At 32.1% G+C, this 22,884-nt stretch overlaps 1 protein-coding gene across 2 annotated transcripts; it reads right to left on the reverse strand.

Annotated features, from left to right (window-relative positions):
- Positions 1-14,189, reverse strand: LOC129947531 (SET domain-containing protein SmydA-8). 2 transcript variants are annotated; one of them, XM_056058121.1, is made up of 7 exons: positions 13,900-14,189; positions 1,798-2,054; positions 1,169-1,736; positions 829-1,001; positions 633-755; positions 366-559; positions 1-280 (listed from the first exon to the last, which is right to left on the reverse strand). In XM_056058121.1, exons 1-7 carry the CDS (start codon positions 13,921-13,923, stop codon positions 60-62), a joined length of 1,560 nt encoding a protein of 519 aa, XP_055914096.1. In that variant the 5' UTR covers positions 13,924-14,189; the 3' UTR covers positions 1-59. The 2 variants fall into 2 exon arrangements, with proteins under 2 accessions (XP_055914096.1, XP_055914097.1); XM_056058122.1 differs by lacking the exon at positions 13,900-14,189 and adding an exon at positions 13,590-13,872.
- Positions 14,190-22,884: the final 8,695 nt, after the last annotated feature.

Raw genomic sequence — 22,884 nt, forward strand, 5'->3', positions numbered from 1 at the left:
TTGTAAGTACGGAAATAAATTCAACATTTAATATTACAAATTAAAAAAAAAACAAATCTTTAAACCATTCCCATGCCCTTGAGAGCATCTTCAGCAGCTTGTCCCATCATATATTCATTTGATCCTTCTGGTTCCATCTTTAAAATATCACGACTTTCCCTTAATAGTCTAGCAACCTCCTTTATATTCCTTTGAAAATCATTGCGAGTGATTAATTTGTTTTGAATTAACCTTGTGGATAGAACCATGATTGGTGCATGCAACTCGTACATGATAAGTCCTTTGGGTGGAATAGGGATTTAGTATTTTAAACTTGAGAAACTGAGTTAAGTCTTATATAGACAAATTCTCTTATATATTTTTACCTCGGAGACGTGTCAGTCCTGGTTCGAGAACATCAATCACTGTCAGAAAATCACGACAGTATTTCTCCTTTCTCTTGATGTCCTCCAAGGACATTTCATGAATGAGATAACCATCGATGCGTCCATAAACCTGACACAGGGAGTATTTTGCTGAAAGGAATAGATAATGATTTGGTCGAAGGGTATTTTGGTATCTGGAGAAAATACAAAATATATATAAATGTGTGCATGATTTAAAATTTTAAATATTTTTCAGTGTGTGGGTACTTTTTCAAAAATCCTTCAAGCCCTGCAACATTATGGGGATCAATAGACTCTAATTCGTTATTTAGTTTGTCCAAAAGACTTTCCAATGACTTAGCGCCAAGTTTGTATGCACAATTGTCACATCTGTAAAATTTTGAAGCAACAATTGCAAATAAGAAATGAGAGGATATACATTTTGAATTATTTAAGTACGTACTTCCAATCGGCGTCCTGATCGAGGGGATCGATAGACCTCACCGAACCTTTGGAACACTCGGCGCACACCAGTGCACTGCAGTCTGTTTTAAGTTCGGTTGGATCCGAACACCTTTCGCATTGGCACCAGAATAATTTTCCAGCGTGCATGAAGTCTCTTCGTTTAAAAGTTCCCTGAAATTAAAATTAAAAATATCATTGATTTCGAAAAAGTAAAAATATCATTAATTTCGAAAAGACTAGTGAGCAAGATAAAAACTCCATCAAGATAGGTTTCATCTCGCCTTTGAAGACAGTTAGTCATAAGTATAAGTAAATGATTGGAAACTGCTTAAGCTTACCTGTAAAGTGTATGCATAACTCAATGTGATGGGTTCGTTCTTTTTGATTCTCTTTGAAGTACGTAACATTATCGAAAACGTCTCTGGGTGGTCCGTGTGAGAGGTATTGGGAACACAATCGTGAGATAGCAGAAACGCACTTGGGAACATGGCCCTCGCTTTTGCCGATTTTTGACCAATTTCAAAACAATTCACATCAATTACACCACAAATCGTATGAATATCTTCCTCCGAAAAACCTTCCAAATTCCATTCTTTGAGAAGTTTATTTACGATAATCTCTTGATAGTGGTCCCAAAGTATCTTATTAAGCTTTCTAAGTTTGATATGTGATTCCATAACGCGAATCCTTTCATAACTGTCTGGTTTGTGTGTTTTCATAAGAAGAATTCTTATTGGTAGAATTAATTCGTAGAGGTGCTTGATTTTGGTCAATGTGGCAGTAGCAATAAGATCCACAGCTGAATTTTTCTCTTTGAGGAATTTACATTCGTATTCGGTGTGGCCATTAACATGACCAATTCCTCGACAATCAGCCGAACAGAGAGGCCATTTGCAGTCACTACATCTAAAATTAATGAATAAAAATTGATACTTGTAAATTATTTAACAATAACAATAGCATGTACCTATATTGTGAAAGGGACAATTTGACAGGTATGTAGCAACCCAGACACACTGCTTCACTATTGGCCGCTGGACCAATCGCTACTGGGGATTCTTGAATTATGTTTTCGCCTGCATTTAGGTTCCGATTGGCTACTAAATAACGTCCCATAACATCTGATGTTTCAATTCTGTATGGTAAGTCATTTTCAACATCTGAGGAGACATCAGGCGATGTGGAGTTCGAGGGCTGCTTTTTGTGTTTTTGGTGTTTGTTTTTCTAAAATAAAAAAAAACACATTTTTTATATTTATTTTAGATCGTCACGGCAAAGTACTCCAGGATAAATTTCAAAAAAGATAATATTTTAACAAATTATAAGTGACGGTTTTTAAATTCAAAAAGAGGCTGGGATGTGACCCACACTGATAACTTCCCATCCAGTCCTTCGATTTGTCTTGCTTAAAAGTTTGTCTATATGTACTCGTATCAACTTTTACCAAATTTGCGTACTATTTTTTGTAGATTTTATTTTTTTTATGAAAAAACGGTATGTTGGATTTTTATATAAAAATTACTGAATATTGAAAACAATATTTTCTGTGAAATAAAATAAGTTTGAAGCTAATATTTCAAAATTTTTGAAAAGATATTTGAGTCAAAAATCATTTTTTACTAACTTTTGTTAGTTTTATTTTCGGTTTTTAATTTTTTTGTAAAAAAACTGTCAATTCGATTTTTTTCAAAAATTAATTGATTGTTGAAAGATAAAAGTAAGTTAAAGCCAATATCTCAAAGTTTTGAAAAGCTATTTGAGTCGAAAATCAACTTTTACTAACTTTTATAAATTTTGTTTTTAAGTTTTTATTTTTTGTAAAAAAAAACTGTCAATTCGATTTTTCTCAACATTTTTCAAAATGTTGAAAACAATTTTTTTTGTAAGACAAAATAAGCTTGAAGCCTAAATTTCAAGTTTTTGAAAAGATATTCAATTTTTACAAACTTTGAGTAACTTTTTTTTTACATTTTTATTTTTTAATAAAAAAAACTGTCGATTTTTCTCAAAATTTTATGAGATGTCAAAAACATTATTTTTCGTTGTACAAAATTGTTTTCGAAATGAAATCATATTTCAGTCATAAAATTTTGGAGGTGACAATTTTTTTTTTCAGTTTTATTGATTTATAAAAAAACCGTTATATTGATTTTTTTTTCAAAAAATATACCTGTTTGGTATCACGTTACAATATATTATATAAAATTTAATTCAAATCTCTAGTGTTTTTGGTTCGTAAGATATTTAGGGTAAACCAAAGTTTTCTACTTTTTTTCAAACTGCTATGGTAAACAAACCACCCTTGCAATTTTCTTGAGAGCCCTTTCTGCATCTTTCTGCGAAGAAAAAAACGTACGGACGTACGAATGTACGTACACATCGCACGCACAGATATCTTTCTAAAAATCTTTTATTTCGACTCTAGGGACCTTGAAACGTCGAGAAATGTCAAAATTTTCAATTTGACAAATCGGACCCATGCTGCTATTCTTCCGATCCTTAATTACGGACTACAAACAACTCGCTTGACTGCAACAACACTTGACCAGCTAAGGATATGTCGGACCAAAATGGAAAGGAAAACTGTGATGGTAATAGAACTGGAATTATTAAAGTCATAAATAGAACAAGGAGACTGAAAAAGGGCGTGAAAACCAAAGAACCACAAAAGTGCAACGTAATGGAGACCAGTCAACAAGAGACCAACAAGGTGACCCAATAAAAGGGAGTGACGAACCATCACAAATAAGCATATATTGGAACAACGAAGCCAAAAATAGAGACACAGGGACAGCTTTGAGGGAGGCTTATGCTAATAACCAAAGTTATTAACTTTTAAAATTTTATATAACTACTAGCGGACCCGACAGACGTTGTCCTGTCTACACGTCTTTAATTTGAAAATTTTAAACTTTTTTTAATGAGCTAAAACATTCTGGACCATTTTGATGAAAACTATTATTCAAAAGTTATGACAATATCTAACGTCATTACATGTAAATTTTTTACAATTAGACTAATCGATAGCGTGGGAGTATGTGTAATGAAATCTTCAACTTGTTTTAATTAAAGGTAAAAAAGCTTACACTAAACCTATTTTATTTAAAAAATATATTTTTTTATTTACAAAAACTTAATTTATCGTAATGCCATTGGATGTACGATATTTTTGGTTAAGCCCTGAGGTGTATAAATAAATAAATTCGATGGTTTTCCAACTCTGGAACACGCAACATATAATTGGCCGTGAGAAAAACATGGGTTTTCTAAATCTAAGCCACAAATTGTCATTGTTTGGCCGGTGACTTATTTATAGTCATAGCATATGCCAAGCGGATTGGAAATTGTAAACGTTTGAATGGTATAGGCGAATCTGAAGGAATCATTGGGATCCGTGGTAAAAATACAACTTCACCTTGAAATTTTCCACTCAAAATAGTGGCTTCAAGAATGTTGCCCATATTTTTTTTTAGAACTAATCGCGTGCCATTACACAATTTTGGGACATTTAAATTTCGAAGAAAAATTATAGGTGAGCCACTTTTCAGTCGCAAATTATGTGGTGGCATTCCAGGTAAATCTGGTGAATTTAGAAACTCTACAGGATAGTTGACAACTTCGTCAGGATCAACAACAGTGTCAATCGATTTAAATGTAATTTCATCACCAGGCAACGACTGTTGTATTTTAAAATTGATGGCGTCAACATCTTAATTTTTTGCGGCTAAAATAGCTCGATCTCGCAGCCATTCATGATTAGTATAATTATGTCTTAAATCTGGAAAGATACTTGTTATTAACTCATCTTTGGTAGCCACCATGTTGCAAAAATTCTCAGGAAGTCGAATATATTGTGTATCTTCATACAATTGAATTTTACCGTTGCCAATGTCTAACAATTGTTCAGAGAATCCTGACGCTAATGGATCATTTTGAAGTCGAACGCGCATATTAATAGTAAGGCATAATTTAGTGACACTTGGCCATAGATAAGATTCTTTCAAACATGCGTTTATTTCGTCTGCATATGTCGCGCGTGGAAAGACTGGTAATGTTTGTCTGAAATCACCAGACAGCAGCAGTAGAGCACCATCGAAAAGCCGAGCATTATTTTTGATATCTTTCAGGGACCTGTCGAGAGCTTCAAGCGAATTCTTGTGGGCCATTGTACATACATCCCAGATAATAATTTTACATTTTCTCAAAACTTCAGCCATGCCTGAATGCTTCTTTATGTTACACATTGCTTCGGGATTTGTATTGACGTTCAAAGGTAACTTAAGTGCTGAATGCGCAGTCCGTCCACCATGAAGTAACAATGATGCAATGCCTGATGAAGCAATGACCAATGCAATATGGTTTTGAGATCGAATCCGCGCAAGTATTAGTGCGATAAGAAATGTTTTACCAGTGCCACCTGGAGCGTCTAAAAAAAAGAATCCACCTTGTTGTGCTGCAATTGAAACGTTAATTCGATCATATACATTTTGTTGTTCAGCAGTAAGCAATTGTTCATTTTCCGCAACAAAAGTAGCCAAAGAAGTCTTATCGAACTGGTGTTCACGTTGATGTCTACTGCTGGGCGATTCGGCGCTGGCATTCCAAAAGGGATGAGCGGCATGTTTGAAATAAGAATACAAATATCCTCAATCATTATTATTGACTCGTTGTATATTTCGGCTGAAAATTCAATATTAAGATTTTAATTAGTAATTCTAGTCCGATGCAAAATATCCTCACTCATTGAGTCTTTATATTTGTTCCACAGAGCAGATGCATCAGACGGAAAACACGTTGTCAATATTATTGAAAATAATTGACGAATTTGTTGTGGAGATTAGCTCAGTGCTGCATCTGCAAGTGTGAGATCCCAATTGTTATCATCCTACAATAAATGTAACTCGCGACACGCATCCAAGAAAGAGTCGTATGAAGTACCATTGACTTTTCGCAAATATTGGAAGGACGTGCGTCGGTCCAGGGACGTTAACCAGTAATAAACGCAAAAAAAACATTCGCGTTGCTTAGGGTGAACTGTATATAATCGACCTAAAGTTTTTGTCATAAATATATCAGCGAATCCTGGTACTGGAATGCCTCGTTTCCGCGGTTCCCAATTCTTTGATTGTTTATTCCATGTACAAAATTTAGGAACATCAGTGTACATCAACGTCCTTGCGAATTGACCAACAGCATCTTGTCGACAAAGGTTAAAAAATTGAGTAAGTGTTGTTTTTCAGTTTCTTCTTTAAGCCTAGTACGCTGCTGATGCGAAACGAAATTTCCCATACAAAAATGACATGACGAAATCATAAACGAAAAATTTCGCTGTGCTTTTCGTTTTTCAGTACGCTGCTGAACAACGAAATGTGTCATTTTAGTGGATAGCTGTACTAGATTTTTTAGTACAATTCTCCACTCTTTTCGTTCTCAATTTAATTGCCCGGTATATTAATTGCTTGCGAAATTTTGACGTTTAATTTATTTATTGGAAAAAATTGTTTACAAATCAAAATTGAAAATTGTTTACTCGTGACTTTCGGTGTTTTTCATTTCAATATAGATAGATGACAGAACTCTACACAAATATTTTTCCGTTGTGGTTTTCGTTTTAATTTCGCTCTACACTTGGAGACCACCGAAAAATTTCGTTTCGCATCAGCAGCGTACTAGGCTTTAAAGTAAACACGCTGTCCGTTTTCAAGATGCACAGCCAAATGTATAACAGCAGGATCCCTTTCATGTATTGTGTAGGGAACGTACAAATGCGCCAAATAGCTTCGTTGCTACTTATGTATCAACCCATTTGATAACGTGTTATTTCGTCATTGTCGTTAACATTTTGAACAGCAAATATAGCTTTATCACTACCCTTGTGAACATACTTACAAATGTATTTGATAGACTATACCGAACTGCATAGTTCAACGTTTATGTGCGCTTTGTAGGTTTTGCACAGCAATGGCGAATATGGAACTACCCAGCGATTATCAATATCTACTCTCACACCATTTGACAGACGCAATTCATATGATTGACCACCATTGTCTGCGTCTCTACGTCGATAAGATGGATAACCGTCCATATTGGTGATAGTATCAGTTTCACATGGTTTTGGAAAACGTTTTGTACATTTTCCATTATCCATACATGGCGACATCATGTTTAGAGTGCCACATGGACCATGGATCATATTTGTAGTAACAATGTTACACAATTCTGGATCAACATTCGGATCTGGAATTTCCGCTGAAACAATTTTGTCAATTTCTTCTGCGCGTATTTTATCCACCAACCAAATTAAAATATGCGCATGGCGTTAACCTCGTTTTTGCCAATCAACAGAGTAAAGCCAACAACGCATTTCACCAAATACCGAGTAATGTGTAATCAAATTCATCAAAGATTTTAATTTTTGTTTAAAGACACGTGCAGTGACATCATGAAAGTGCATCGATGTTTGACCTGGCAACAGTAAACTTTTGATTTCATCCCAGTTTGGATTACACGTAAATGTGATAAAAAGATCAGGTCGGCCGACGCGGTGTGCAGTATAGAAAAACAATTATCCATGGAAGATATAAAAAACAATGATAGACTATTTGGGGGCACTCTGTTACTCCTTTCAGGTGATTTTCAGAGACCAGATATTTCCCGGTGTACACAGAAAATATACACAGACAATATTCAAATTATGAGAGGATACAAAATTTGTTTATCAGGAAACTTGGTGTCATACAAATCTATTGATACATTTTTTGATGCTACTGAAACTGTAAATTATCAAATTAAGTTTTTGAACTCATTGGATTTACCAGGCATGCCGCCGTATAATTTACAACTTAAAGTTGGATATCCAGTAATTTTGTTTCGTAATTTAAACTCACCACGGTTGTGCAACGGCACACGATTAGTAATTAAAAACTTAATGAAAAATGTTATCGAAGCCATAATTCTAAATGACAAATTCCTAAATTAAAATATATTATTACCGCGAATCCCTATTATACCCACAGATGTGCCAATTCAATTAAATTTCCAATAATTGGCATTTGCAATGACTATCAATAAGTCTCAAAGCCAAACGATCGAATCAAACATCCTTACACACTTACAATAAGTTTTTTATTTCTATCAAAATATTGTCTAGTAATCTATATATGTATGTAAAACTGAACAACTATCAAGCAGTTTTTTTTTTTATATGAAAGGAGGATATCACGGAGCAGGTCTTAGGCATAAATAAAGTCCGATAATGTTAGTCAATAATTTCTTATCCATACATATAAAATACAAACATCACTAACTCACTGATCTCACGCCTCGATAGGAAATATGAATACCAAGTGCAATTTTTTTCGTGCATTTAAATAGCCTAAAGAACCACCAGCTCTCTGCTGTTCGGGGGGAAAAGTTTTATTGGCAGAAATTGCTAAGCCACCGGAACCATTTAAAAGTCTTTTGAATCATTCTCATCGAGATTCTAAACATTTTCTTGATATGATTCGTGTTTACAATTCAGCTTTTTAAATGACGTCATTCGGTGCCAATGAAATCATACCTGGAGATTTTATGCCTACATTTAAAGTTCAGGGTCAAGTCTTTCATTTATCTGGACCTCTTTCACCAAACAATCCTGAGGAACTGACATTTTTGCAAACTTATTTCACGGGTGATTCGGTGAGCGAAGTACAACGGCGAATGTCGAAAGCCCCAAATACTTACAGAGAATTATTATACGACTTACAATATTTGTTACATTGTCACAATCCTTACGTGCGCAGCTTCAAGAGTGGAAAATTTTCAAGTCATTATCAGATAATGACAACTTTATAACTTTTAAGTTGACCACAAATATGCGCGTACATTTGGATGATGATAATAATGCCACAATTTTCAAAAACTCTTTTGGATATAGGAAATGGATATATTTAAATAATTATGGTGAAATACTAATAGGACCACCATTTGCAACTAAAGAGTCACTGGACTAGTAGAATTAATAGCTGTTTTTTTCAGGGGCAAATGCCCAGGGCGGCACTTGTTTGAGGGGCGGCAAAAAACAAAAAAAGTTTACCAAAACAAAAAACCCTGCACTTGCCTGAGGGGCGGCAAAATAATTTTCGGTAAACAGAATTTTGTATGGGGTGGCATCCAATCGACCTGTTCCTATACCACCACAAACTTCATTTAACCACAAATTTAACATAAGCATTAGACTTAAAATCTACGATGGTAAATCTTTTGCGAATTACGATCCACCCATCACACATTCTGATAAATTATTCTTTGACAAGCAGAACACATATCTTTTGGGACGGGTGGTGAGGTGTCGACTCGTATCTACAGTTCCAGGTACATCTAAGTACACACTAACAAATGGCGAAAAAGTATTAAGGACCTGGTTAGCTTATTCTCCTTCTAAAATGTCATTATTTTGTTATTGTTGCTGCTTATTTGAATATAAGACCAGAGAAGGACAATCAATGTTCTGTTCAACCAATGGATTCAATAACTGGAAAAAACTTAATCCCAAAGTACAGAACCATGAGTCAGGTCCAAAACATTACATAAATGTTTGCAAATAGAAAGAATTGGAAGTAAGACTTCAGAAAGATCAAACCATTGACCAAACTGAGAAAACACTCTTGGCTAATAAATCAAAAAATGGCAAGAAATTCTTGTTACAATGGTTGACATCATTAGATTCCTAGCAAAACAAACTTTAGCTTTTCGTGGCCATAGAGAAGACCCTACAAGCTCTAACAGATGCAACTTCTTAGAGCTAGTACATCTCATCTCAAAGTATGACCCAGTCCTTCGTGAGCATCTTGTAAGAATAAAAATGAATGAAAAAATATCAACAAGTTATATGTCGCCATAAATTCAAAATTAATTTATAAACATTTTAGGAGAAAGCGAAATACTATTCAATAATTTTTATAGCACTCCTGATATTTCCCACAAAGACCAGATTTCATTGAAACGACAGATAAAACTGCTGAGGGCATTACCGAGATGATCCTTTGTAAATTAAAAATCGACGGCCTCGATATAATGGATTGCAGGGGCCAAGCTTACGACAATGCCGCTGTTATGACCGGAAAAAACACAGGAGTCCAAAAAAGAATTCAAGACATAGACCCGAAAGCCCAGTTCGTTTCTGCTTTCTACTTTTTTCGGAACATTGGGACGATGCTATGTGTTTTTTGCAATGTCAACTCATCGTTGGGACGTCCTGATTGCGACTACTGCTAAATCGTTGAAAAGGATTCAAGAAACAAGATGGAGTGCAAGAGCGGATTATGTGGAGACCTCATACTCTTACTATGAGGATATTTTAAATTCTATAGAAAAGCTTACTGAGACAGGCGAAAGCTTAAATACGAGAACAAATGCATTAATTTTGCTTATAGCAATGCAATCCTTTTCTTTTCTCTGCTTTTTGGGCTTTTGGAAACCTGTTCTTCATGAAATAAATGATTGTCAAATTTACTTACAAACCGAAGGTCTTGACCTTTATCAGTGTGCAGCTAAAATCAGTGCTCTACTGACTTTTCGTCAAGACACCAGAGAAAAATTAGTCAATGATGCTCTTGTTTACGCAAGGAATTTGTGGGAGAGCTTAGGCATTTCCTTGGATCCTCCCAGAAGGAAAAAATGGAAGTACATCTTTGGTGATGGAAGCATAGATGTTGGTCTGTCTCGTGACGAAGAGTTGAGAAGAAAATTGTGTTCTTCCTTTGATAAAATCATCGTCGAAATCAAGGAGACATTTAACTAATTGCAAAGTTTGGCCAAAAAATTCGACTTTCTTTCAGCTTCCAAGCTACTGGCTGAAAATTTTAATTACGATTCGGAAGTTGCATTCAATGAGCATGATGTATCTCCCGATGATTTCAAAATAGAACGTGGTCGATTAAGAGCCTTTGCATCTTCCTTGGAAAGAATTAACGATCTTGAAAGAATAAACCCGCTTGAAATATTAAATTTCATAGTACAGTCGAAATTAGAAACAAGTTTGCCAAACATTACCATTATGCTGCGTATTTTTTTAACAATAGCAATAAGCAATGCCGGATGTGAGAGGAGTTTTTCAAAACTAAAACTAATAAAAAACTATCTCAGGTCAACAATGAGTACTCTAAGGTTAAGTAACCTAGGAATTCTAGCCATAGAAATGCAAAAAAATTGATGCGATTGACACCGAAAGAATAATAAAAGAATTTGTGTGTAAAAAACGAAGAAGACAAATAATTTAAACATTTTCTACGTTTTATAAATTATTAAATATGGGTAACGTACATAAGTCAATGTCAGTTGAGTTGCTTGCTACAATGTAATTAAAAAAATCAAATTTGCTTAATTTAAAAATTGAAAAAAATGTTCATTAAAAATATAAATATACGAAACTTTCCTTTTTAAAATGAATACAAAAATTAAATGTTTGCTTTATATGTACTAGTAATAACCAAAATGAAGTGATTTAAAAAATTAAATATAATTTCTTAATCTTAATTCATTTTTGAGCTCTATTTTATAGTGAGTATGCAATTTAAAACATTAACCAAATTTGAATGTTAGGTTCCTTAAAATGTGGATAATTTCAATATGGTTATAATCGATATACATCACCTACAAAAAAATGGATACTCTGTAAGTATAGTTCATTATGGAAGAAATGGTAGTGTTCACCAACTTTGACAAACGTTGGCGGCAAAATTTGATCTGCCCCGGGCGGCAAAAACCCACGCTACGCCACTGGACAGACACTGAAGGTTGAAGGCCTTGACTTCACAAATCCCTGTTTTACCCACGGACAATTTTATGTTGCTTGCTCCCGTGTCAGCTCGGCAAAGAAAAAAAAATTGTTTGCATAGAAGTATTATAACCGTAATAGAAACATGTACAGAGATAATATATATATATATATCATCATTAGGTAAAAAAGGCGCAGTATGAAAAAAAGTAGTTTTTTCATCCTCATTTTTTATATAAAATAGTTGAATAGCTCCCGGGTGAAGCCGGGTAAACCAGCTAGTTACTTATATGACCAAAAAACGTTTGTCAGGTCAGCTAGTAATAATAATAATTGCAAGATAAAATTGCTACTGTCTTACACAAACGAGTTCTTATAGAACTTATCTAACAGTATCTATTTAAAAAAGTGATTTTTCAAAATGTTCAAGTGCTAAATTATTAAATTTGTGAATTATATGGATTCCTTAAAAAATAAGTTCTTGACGTCTTGGTCAATTTTTCAAACTGTCAGTCTTCTTGGCAAAAATAAAAACATACAAACATCCTCTTAAATTAATCACTACATTTATTGTGATTCTTTAGAATAGAATAGATAAAAACATTAAAAATATTATGCAAAATGGTGAAATGGGTCGATGTCAAAATATTTCTATTACCAAATTTACAAAAGTAAGGTAAATAATAAAAGCAACAATTTTTAGTCTACCGTTTTCACAACATATTTTTGTATTCCGATGACAAACAATATACCATTAACATTTTCACAGAGAGATATTTTCAAATTGTTAGCAAAAGATTCACATAATTATGAAAATCCACAAGCCTTATGTATATATTACATCAATACAAATTTAATATGTTAAAAACAATGAGCTTAATTTTCCTTTAAAGTACTTTATGTCTGATAGGGAAGAACATAGTGCTGAATTATGCGATTTCTCATCGTTCCAGGCACGTTTACACGTTGCAAAACAAGAAGAAAAAACAACACTCCATAATTATTATTTTTTATTAATAATCTCAGTTGAACGATATATATGTAAAAAAAGGTATCTTATTTCTTTATCACAGTTTCACCAGTTTTCCATTTTATGTGATTAATTATATTTATTAAAAGATTTAAATACCAAAATAACTTATACCATATTGCATACATCCATAACATAACATATTTAAACGGAAATTATGAAAAAAATTGGCACCGAACCAATTCCACTTTCCATTGTTTACAATATTAAGATGCATTAATTATTTTGATTTATTTCTCTATGTTTCTGTCTGTAAGCGTAAATTGACACCTCTCCATTCGAAATAATCCTCCATCCTGGAATATACATAATTTTGAATGTGCAAATATCGATATGAAGCAATCATTCATATCGAATATAAAATTCATTATCCTGAATCGGATCTGATGCAAACCATAAGGATGCATATTTATCTATTTTTAAATGAAAGGCAACATATGAGGCTTTGTCAATAAACCACATTCCTCCAATTACCTTGCTGCAAGCTATACGAGAGAGAAATTGAATTTCGGTCGCTCAAATTGCCATGAATTTCACTTTCTACTGCCTGTACTGTGATTTGCGAAATTGCAATTAATTTAATTAGCATACACTGCCATAGATAATATTTTAAATATAAACAAATACAAAATAATATAATATTTTGACATAAAAGCTCTATCCATTGGTAGTTTCCAAGGGAATTATGTTTGGTTTAGAAGCATTGGACCTTTCATGAAATTCTTGAACTAAATTTTAACCAATGACTTTGTTATTTTTTTGTTTTAATTCATGAATTGCTTTAAGTAATTTTTCAAATACAAATAAACACAAAAATAAATAAATTTAAACATTAAACTTTTAATAAAAGAGATGAAAAAAAAGTTGGCACCGCACCAACAACCACATCACCATTGTGTCCAATATTTCGCGTTTATTATCGAAATAAAATTTCCATTTCTGTTTATTTCAAAATCTATTTTCTATTTACCGTTAGTGGAAATTTTCAAGCTGTTCAGTGTTCACTATTTATAGAAGAACGAAAATGTTTTCCAATGACACTTGTTACATTAAAAACTCAAACCCTTGGGGCACAAATTGCAACCAAAAACAATTTTTTTTTTCAAAAACAATAAACTGCATAGCTATTAACTGTGGAGAAACCGTTCGTCGGTATTTGACGGTCGTGAGATTTGGTCATAATCAACAACATATGGCACTGCCAGTAAACAAAACCAAAAGAATCTCAAGTTCTTGAAATATTAACAAAAAAAGAACTACATAGTAAACAAACCAATTACTTTGTGTCTAGTGTTTTGTGGCATCTTGCTACGCGTGACACTAATTGAAATTTGACGTAAACTGTTACACGCGGTTGTATTTAAGAAAATAAGAAGAAAGCTTCACTCTTTTAAACTCAAACAAAATGTAGTATAAATTTTATGGATTGTCGATTTAAAAAGAAAATTGCCAGCCACGTTACAAGCTCTTCCGCCGTCTAGCGAATTTTCCGTCAGACTGCGTGTTATTTCAATCGTCGCCGCTAACAGCCAAAATTTGTGTGCTACGCTCTGCTCTGCTGGTAATTTTGTTCAAGATGCTCGAGATATTGTGTAGAAGTCCTCACGCTCATGGGTAGTGCGGCGGCGGCGGGCGCACAGCTTCCTCGCTTCTCTCAGAGTGCTTTGTTTGCATTATTTTGCTTTCTATTTTTAAAGATAAAATCTATCAAAATACAATCCTTAAAATTACACACAACTTTTTGTTATTGTTCTTATTTAATGTTTATAAAGAGAATTAGAAGAAAACAAATCTTAATCAAAAGAGAGAATTATTTTAGGTACTCTTATTAATGAATAAGTGCAAGATTTTTTATAGCTACTTGTGATTTTTAATTGCTACAAAGCTTCTTGACGTGTGTGATAATAGGAACATTTTATTTAAATCTAGTTGCTAATTTTAGTTTAGAAGCCGGGCGCCGCCACCGCCGCCGTGCCGACGAGTCAGTATGAATGTCGCCCCGCGCCGCCTTAATTAGTGTTGGTTTCATACACAAATAGAAAATGGAAGACGGCTGGAGTTTTGAGAATCGAGACGCTTTGCTTTTGTTATCCTTTATTTTTATAATACTAGAAGAAATGTTAAACATAAAATGTCACAATGTCACTTGTTTTCAGATTAAAGTTTCAGTTTCATTTGTTTAACAATTTTTATGTTGACATTAATTTATATTGTATCTTATATATCATATATTAATTACCACTTAATCTATTACATGAGTTTTAAATGTGTTACATAAAATTTAATATAAATTTAACAAAATTTAAATCAAAATAAAAATAAAAGATAAAAATAAACTTCATATAATACTCGTATCTAGACGTAGGTAGGTAGATCTTTTTGTTGGCACAGTTCACTCAAAGACAGATGCGTCTTTGTTTTGAAAATGATTTATTTAAATTTTTATCATTTATTTAGGATAGAATAGGTATAAATGCTCATGACTTGAAGTGAATGGTGGCGCATGGTTCGAATCGCTGTAGAGTGACAAATATGCTGAATTTTTTTTAAGAGTTGGGAAATATTTATAAACATTTTGGCATCGTAAACAATAGTATATAAATATTTCACAAGGAATTAATGCAACTATATAAAGTAAAGGCATTAGTTTTTTAATACAATTTTATTTAAACTTTGAATGCATGTACCTATCTGAGAATAGGTTTGAAAGTCAGTTTCAGGGTTGTATTAACATAATCAATAACATTGTATATGAATAAGGTTTAGTTTTCGGACAACTGTCAATAATAAGAAATACTTTTTTAAGGAGGTACTAATAAAAAACATATCAACAGATTAAAATTCTGCCAAAATACAAATTTCAAATTGAGCATTTTATGTCAGCGATTTATAATCTTTTTAATAAACATCTTAAATTTAAAATTCTCTTTATGAAATCACAAAGTTGTCCCTGGTTGTCTCTTGAAAATGCAATTATATTAAAGATGTTTCATACCCACGTTGGAGACGTTGTGGTTGTCCATAATAATAATATATTTATGGTATAAAAAGAGGCTCGGATGCAATCGACACTGATAACTTCCCATCCAGTTTGTAGATTTGTCTCGCTTAAAGTTTGTAGATTTCCGTGTTGGGTTTAAAAAGTTGTCAGTTGAATTATTCTTACGAATTTTAAAATTACGAACAATATTTTCATTTAAAGAAGTAGTTTATTTTGAAAATCTAGTTTTGATTTTTAGTCGAATACAAATTTTTACCAATTTTAGTAGCATTTAATTTTTTATAAATTGGATGAATGAAATTAATTTGAGAGATATCAAGAACCGAACATAAGTTTTTACCAAATGTCCGTACTATTTTTTGTAGATTTTATTTTTTTATGAAAAAACGGAGTGTTGCATTTTTATAAAAAAAATGAATATCGAAAACAATATTTTGTGTAAAATAAAAAAGTTTGAAAACAATATTTTTAATTTTTGAAAAGCTATTTAAGTGGAAAGTAAATTTTAACTAAGTCTTAGTTGATTTATGTTTTGGTTTTTATTTTTTGTTTTTAAATACAAATTTTACTGAATGTTGACAAACAAAATTTTTTAGTTAAAAATAATTGGAAGCCATAATCTCAATTTTTTGAAAATATATGTCCATTCAATTTTTCTCAAAACTTTACGGAATGTTGAAAACAATATTTCTTATAAGATAAAATAAGTTTAAAGCCATAAGCTCAAGTTTTTGAAAAGAGATTTGATTCGAAATTCAATTTTTACCAACTTTGAGCAATGTTTTTCTTAGGTTTTTATTTTTTGTAATTACCAGATGTTAAAAACGGAAATTTTTGAGGCACAAAATTATTTTGGAGATGAAATCATTTTTTATTCGTAAAAATTTTGAGGTGACAAATTTTTTTCGATTTATAAAAAAACCGTTAATTCTATTTTTTTTTTCAAAAATATACTTATTTCGTATTACGTTACATTATATAATAACAAAATTAATTCAAGTTGAATTAATTGAAGTTGATATCGCTTCTGGTTCTTGAGTTATGGACGACGAGAAAAAACGTCGCGAAATTAAGGACGTACGGAAGTACGAACGTATAGACGTTTGGACACACGCACGCACAGACATCTTTCAAAAAATCTTTTATTTCGACTATAGCGACCTTGAAACGTCGAGAAATGTCAAAATTTTCAATTTGACAAATCGGAATCATTACAATAACTTCCTATGGAAACCTTAAAATCTGATGGACTATAGACAACATAAAAAACATCTTTTTTAAAAAACTACCAAAAGCAGGCCTCGAATTTCTTTCGTTATTAATAAATTTGTGTCTAAAAAAGCAATATTTTCCATTGTTAAGTTTGCTTAGTTGTTTCAGTTTCAGTTTATTTATTTATAAAGCTTACACAGTAAGATAATAGATATCTAGAAATAGAAGAAAGAAAAGAAAGAGAAAAGATAGTTAAGTTAGTTAAAGTTAAGAAGAGAAAATAGTTAATTAAGTTAGTTGCTTTAGTTCGAAAAGAAGATTTTAATACTTTTTTGGAAAATATGCTTTTATCCCGCAAATGAGTTGGAAGTGAGTCCAAGTGGCGACATGCATCAATGAAAAATTGCCTTTCTGAGGTCAAACACGAAAAGCGTGGCAATGTCGATCTGTTCGATGTTGACATTCTGATTTTTTCAAAGAGATAGGCTGGTTGACGTGTTTTCAAGATTTTAAAAAACAGTATCAATGTTGGAAGCTTCATGAAGTCATTAAAAGGCATACTAAGCAGAATCTCTTGCAAATGTGAAATATGGTCGTACCTTCTTAACCCAAGGATGTATCGAATGATACTATTGAATGCTATGTTTAATTTATTTTTGCTGATGGAATCGCAGTTGTAAAAAATTTCGCATCCATGAGTGAGAACAGGTATTACAAGGGTCCTTGCAAGCATTAGTCTGGTTTTAAATGGAGTGATGTTTTGGGCGATCTACAGCGATCTAAGCCTTCCATAAGTTTTACCTACTAATTGGTTGATGTGGGCATTCCAGGTCAATGTTTTATTGAAGATTACTCCTAGATTTTTACTGGAATTTACGAATTCTAATGGGTTCTGGTTTAGAAATATAGAGGGAAAGTATGTTAAGTCAAATTGTTTTCTGATATAACCAGGCATTTCAATTTGCTTGCTTTGAGAACCAACCCATTGCACGATGCCCAGTAGGATATCTTATTAGTTTATTTATTAGTAGCATTAAGCTTTTGCAAATTTGAATGTCATCGGCATAAAAATGTTTTGATACTTCATTTATAATGGGACGGATTTCATTCAAATATTATGAGAATAGAAGGGGATGATAAAATTGATCCTTGGGGAATTCGTTATTAAACATGAAGAAAATCGGAGAGATTTCCATTAATGAAAACGGCTTGCTTTCTATGATTCAAAAAGTAAGAAAGTAATTTAATAGATTCTGAAGATATGTTGAATCTGTGACGCAGTTTATTCAGAAGTATCGAGTGATTCACCATGTCGAATGCTTTTGAATAGGGGGGGGGGGGGAGGGGAATACAAATATACGAACTGATGTAGTTAATTTTACTTTTTTTACTAAGCGCACTTTGATTTCTGAACAGATTTGTCGATTTAAATGCAGTAAGATCGTTTTCCGTACACACTTTTGGACTTTTATAGAATAATGATTCAAAATATGGGTATAAATTAAGCTGTTTTGCCGGACTCTACTATCAAACAGGTCTATTCAATTATGAGGATGTAGAATGTGTATAAGCAAAGTTTTCGAAAAAAATTTTAAATGTAAAATATTACGTGTCGTTGATTGGATTCAGAACGCATCACAGTACTACTCAACAGGTATTTAAGAGTCTGTGAACATATTAGGAAAAATTAATCCCTGGCAAATCGACTGCACTTATTCTACTTGATACAGAAAACGCATTTAGCTCAGTTTGGTACGATGGAGTTGTGCACAAGATGGCATATTTCAGGTTTCCTTCGTAGCTTGTAAAAATTATCCAAAGTGTTTTCATCAACAACTGTTCGTCTAACTGTTACAAAGTTAAATATGGTGTCCCACATGGATCATTACTAGGTCCTTTACAGTACAATATTTATACTTTTGATATTCCTAGATAGCCAGGTTGTCAGTTCGCCATATTTGTGGATAATACAGGCATCTTTTCATAGCATGAATTTGGGGGAAATGTGCAAAATGTCATCTTAAAAAACTGCAAAACAAACTTTTAAAAATGATGCTTAACCTTCCACGATATAATTCCACCATAGACTTACATGAGAACGCGAACCTTCTTGCTATATTGTGAAATCTTTGAAAATTCGCTCATAAATTAATTGATAAATGTTACTCGTTTAATTGTTAATTAATTCATTTTTTTTATATGTTCATTATTTAAAAATTGATTGTCTATACTTATCTATTTCTTAATTTACTTATTTATTTATTTATTAATTTTTTAATTAATTTTTTATAAACTAATTTATTTATTTTTAACTTCCCATAGGAAGTTATTGTAAAGGGACCGATTTGTCAAATTGAAAATTTTGACATTTCTCGACGTTTTAAGGTCCCTAGAGTCAAAATAAAAGATTTTTAGAAAGATGTCTGTGCGTGCGTGTGTACGTACGTTCGTACTTCCATACGTTCACGACGAAAAATCGAATTGAAAGTTTTTTTTATAAAAAAAAAAAATCTAAAAAAAACATTACTCAAAGTTGGTAAAAATTGAATATCGATTCAAGTATCTTTTCAAAAACTTGAAAATTTAGGCTTTAAACTTATTTTATCTTATAAGAAATATTGTTTTCAACATTCTGAAAAATGTTGAGAAAAATCGAATTGACTGTTTTTTTACAAAAATTAAAAACCTAAAAAAAAATGAATAAAAGTTGGTTAAAATTGATTTTCGACTCAAATATCTTTTCAAAACTTTGAGATAATAGCTTCAAATTAATTTTTACTTATAAGAAATATTGTTTTCAACATTGGGACAAATTATGAGAAAAATCGAATTGACAGTTTTTTTTTATAAAAAATGTATAAAAATTGATTTTCGACTCAAATATCTTTTCAAACATTATAGATATTGGCTTCAAACTTATTTTATTTCACAGAAAATATTGTTTTCGATATCCAGTAATATAAAAATCCAACAGTCCGGTTTTTCATAAAAATAAAATCTAAAAAAAATAGTACGCAAATTCGGTAAAAATTGATACGAGTACATATAGACAAACTTTTAAGCAAGACAAATTGACAGGCGGGATGAGAAGTTATCAGTGTGGGTCGCATCCCAGCCTCTTTTTAAATAACAATTTCTTAATTCTTACTAAGAATTTACTAATGTATTAAATTATTTTTACTAAAATGCTTCCAATGCAAAGTTTGAAATCTTAATTTTTGTTGAGTTAAAATGTATTTACCTTTTTTAATTTTAGTGGAAGGTTTTTTTTTTGTATTTTCGTTCAAAATTATTACTTAAATTATTTATTATTTAAATTCTATATACAAATTAATATACTTGTTTATCTGAAAGATATCATACAAAATATCAAATCTCTGTATATAAACTGTGCGGTAGCTTACCAAATGCAACTGTTAATACGAAAATAAAGAATATCTGTCTACAAACTTGTCATGGTTGTCTTTTGATAATTCAATTAAGGCAAAGGGTGTTTCATACAGTCACGTCGTTGGGGACGTTTTGGTTGTCCTGAAATGCTTCGCCGGTTTAAACGGTCACGTATTCTTGTAACGTACCCGTGGCATGATGGTTAGTGCGTTGGACTGTCATGCTAGAGGTCTTGGGTTCGATCCCTGCCTATGCCATCTAAAGTCTTTTCACGGGTACTGCCTCTTGCGAGGAATTGACAAATTCTCCAAGAGTAACTATTGTCATGAAAAAGTGCTTTCTCAAAATTAGCCGTTCGGAGTCGGCATATAAACTGTAGGTCCCCTCCATTCCTGGCAACATTACTCGCACACAGGAATGGTTGAGAGTTGTAAGTCACTAGGCCTTGGTTCTCAACGGACTGTCGCGCCACCCAATTTACTTTTTTTATTTATTCTTGTAACTAACTCAAATTGGTCCTCAAAGGTTTTTTTTTGAAAAGAAGTTAAGTCCAAATTTGTGATGACGATATTGATTTGGAGGATATGAATATGAAGTTAATTATCTACTTCTAAAAAATTAAGTTTTACGTCCTCAAGAAATGCAGAGAACGATAGTACAGACGCATTCTCGGTAAGTGCACGTAGGAAAAGCAATCTTTTCTATAAAATCGAATTGCACGGGACTTGACAATATTCATCAAATATTGAAATTCTTTAATGTCTTCTTTTTCCTCACATAACTCACATCTTCACAATTATAATGACTTCTGCATATCCCACTTCTTTAAAGATGTCAACAATTATTCTTATCGCAAAACAAAGAAAGTTAGAGGATTATCCTTCATTTTTTGTCTAAGACTTTTGATTCTCTACATAGTTACTACTGTGATAAAATTACTTGACTTTTTTAAATCTTTTGATTGCGTGAATTGTAATCTTCTCTGTGATAAATTCACTACTTATTTTAAATTCTCTAACACAACTAAAAACCTTATTTATTCATAAAAACTGATTGAATAACAAAAATAGATTTTCAAATTAAACTATTTCTTTATATGAAAAATATTGTTGGTAATTTTAAAATTTGTAAGAATAATTCAACTGTCAACTTTTTAACGAAAACCTACCAACTTTTAAGCTAGACAAATCGACAGACGGGATGGGAAGTTATCAGTGGTGTGCGTCGCATCCCAACCTTTTTTTATCAGCGTGCTTTGAAATAATACATTTTGAGTTGTAAATCATTTTCTATTTCACCAAAATTGTACATAGCAGTGTCATCCGCAAAGAAAGCTATTTCACAGTTCGGACCTAACACCGATCCTTGTGGTACCTCCGAGGTTATGTTTTTTAAGCAGAAATATATATTTTAAATTAACTTGAAATTTTCTTTGTTTGTTTGATGGGTCTACCACGATATCTAGAAATTAATTATCTAGAAAGTAAAAATCTCGAATACGAAAATCTCGAAAACAAAAATCTAGAATGGAAAAAATATCGAAAACAAAAATCTAGAAAATAAAATCTCGAAATGCCAAAATCTAGAAAAATAAAATCTCGAATGCAAAAATCCAGAATGTATGTTTGAATTTTTGAGGCAATGTTCAAAATTCGCTCGAATTTTAAACATTGCCTTAAAAATTCAAACATACATTCTGGATAACTTCTGCTTCTTAACAAACTTAAAGTTGACAAGTAAAGTCATCAATCATACAATTGCACATTGCTACACAAATGTACTTTTCTTATTGTTTGCAAACATTTTTTTCTTGCTCAGAAAATAAAATATTGGGTAAACTGATGTATTTGTGTTTTATTGACTTTTAACTGTTAAAAATACAAAAAAAAAATCTCGAATTTATATTTTTTTTCGAGATTTTTTTCTAGATAGAGTCTTTCGAGATTTTTGTTAATTCTGGATTTTTGTGGATTCGAGATTTTATCGTTCTAGATAATTTTTTTTTATTTTCGAGATTTTCGGCATTCGAGATTTTTGGCATTCTAGATTTCGTCATGATCCCTTGTTTGATGTATAAAGGATAAAAAGGACTAGTAAAGACCTTGAGTTTATGAAGAACACCACAAGACTTTTAAACTTTCAAAAAGGACAATACCAGTGGACTGTTTCACAGTAAGTTTTTCTTTAATGTGGTTATTTTAAGCACTTGATGTGGATATGGATGGAATATATGATATGAGCTTGATAAAATCCAGATTGTTGGATCGAAATGACATTTGAGGTATTAAGAAAGTCGCATGAAATGTTAAAACTACGACAATTTTAATTTAGCAGTTCAAGGTTAACACTTCGTTTTTCATGTGTAATTATATTTTATTTATCTGACTTTTTTTTAAATGTTCTCAAATAATTCTTTGACTTTTCTTCAGATTACGCTGAATTCTAAGATGGAAACTGATGCATTCGAATATACTTATCTACAGCTGCAATTTGTTTATGATTCAAGTTGAAAATAAATAAAAAGATGAAATTTATTTTTTAATTGATTTAATTTCGAATGTTGGTTAAAATTGACATAATTCTAATTATAAGTTCTCACTACTCGCCGCCACCATACAGAAAACAAGCCCAAGCCCTTGCGTCTTTGAAGTTCAAAGTGAAT

The sequence above is a fragment of the Eupeodes corollae genome, chromosome 2 (assembly GCF_945859685.1).
Source record: "Eupeodes corollae chromosome 2, idEupCoro1.1, whole genome shotgun sequence".
NCBI lineage: Eukaryota > Metazoa > Arthropoda > Insecta > Diptera > Syrphidae > Eupeodes > Eupeodes corollae.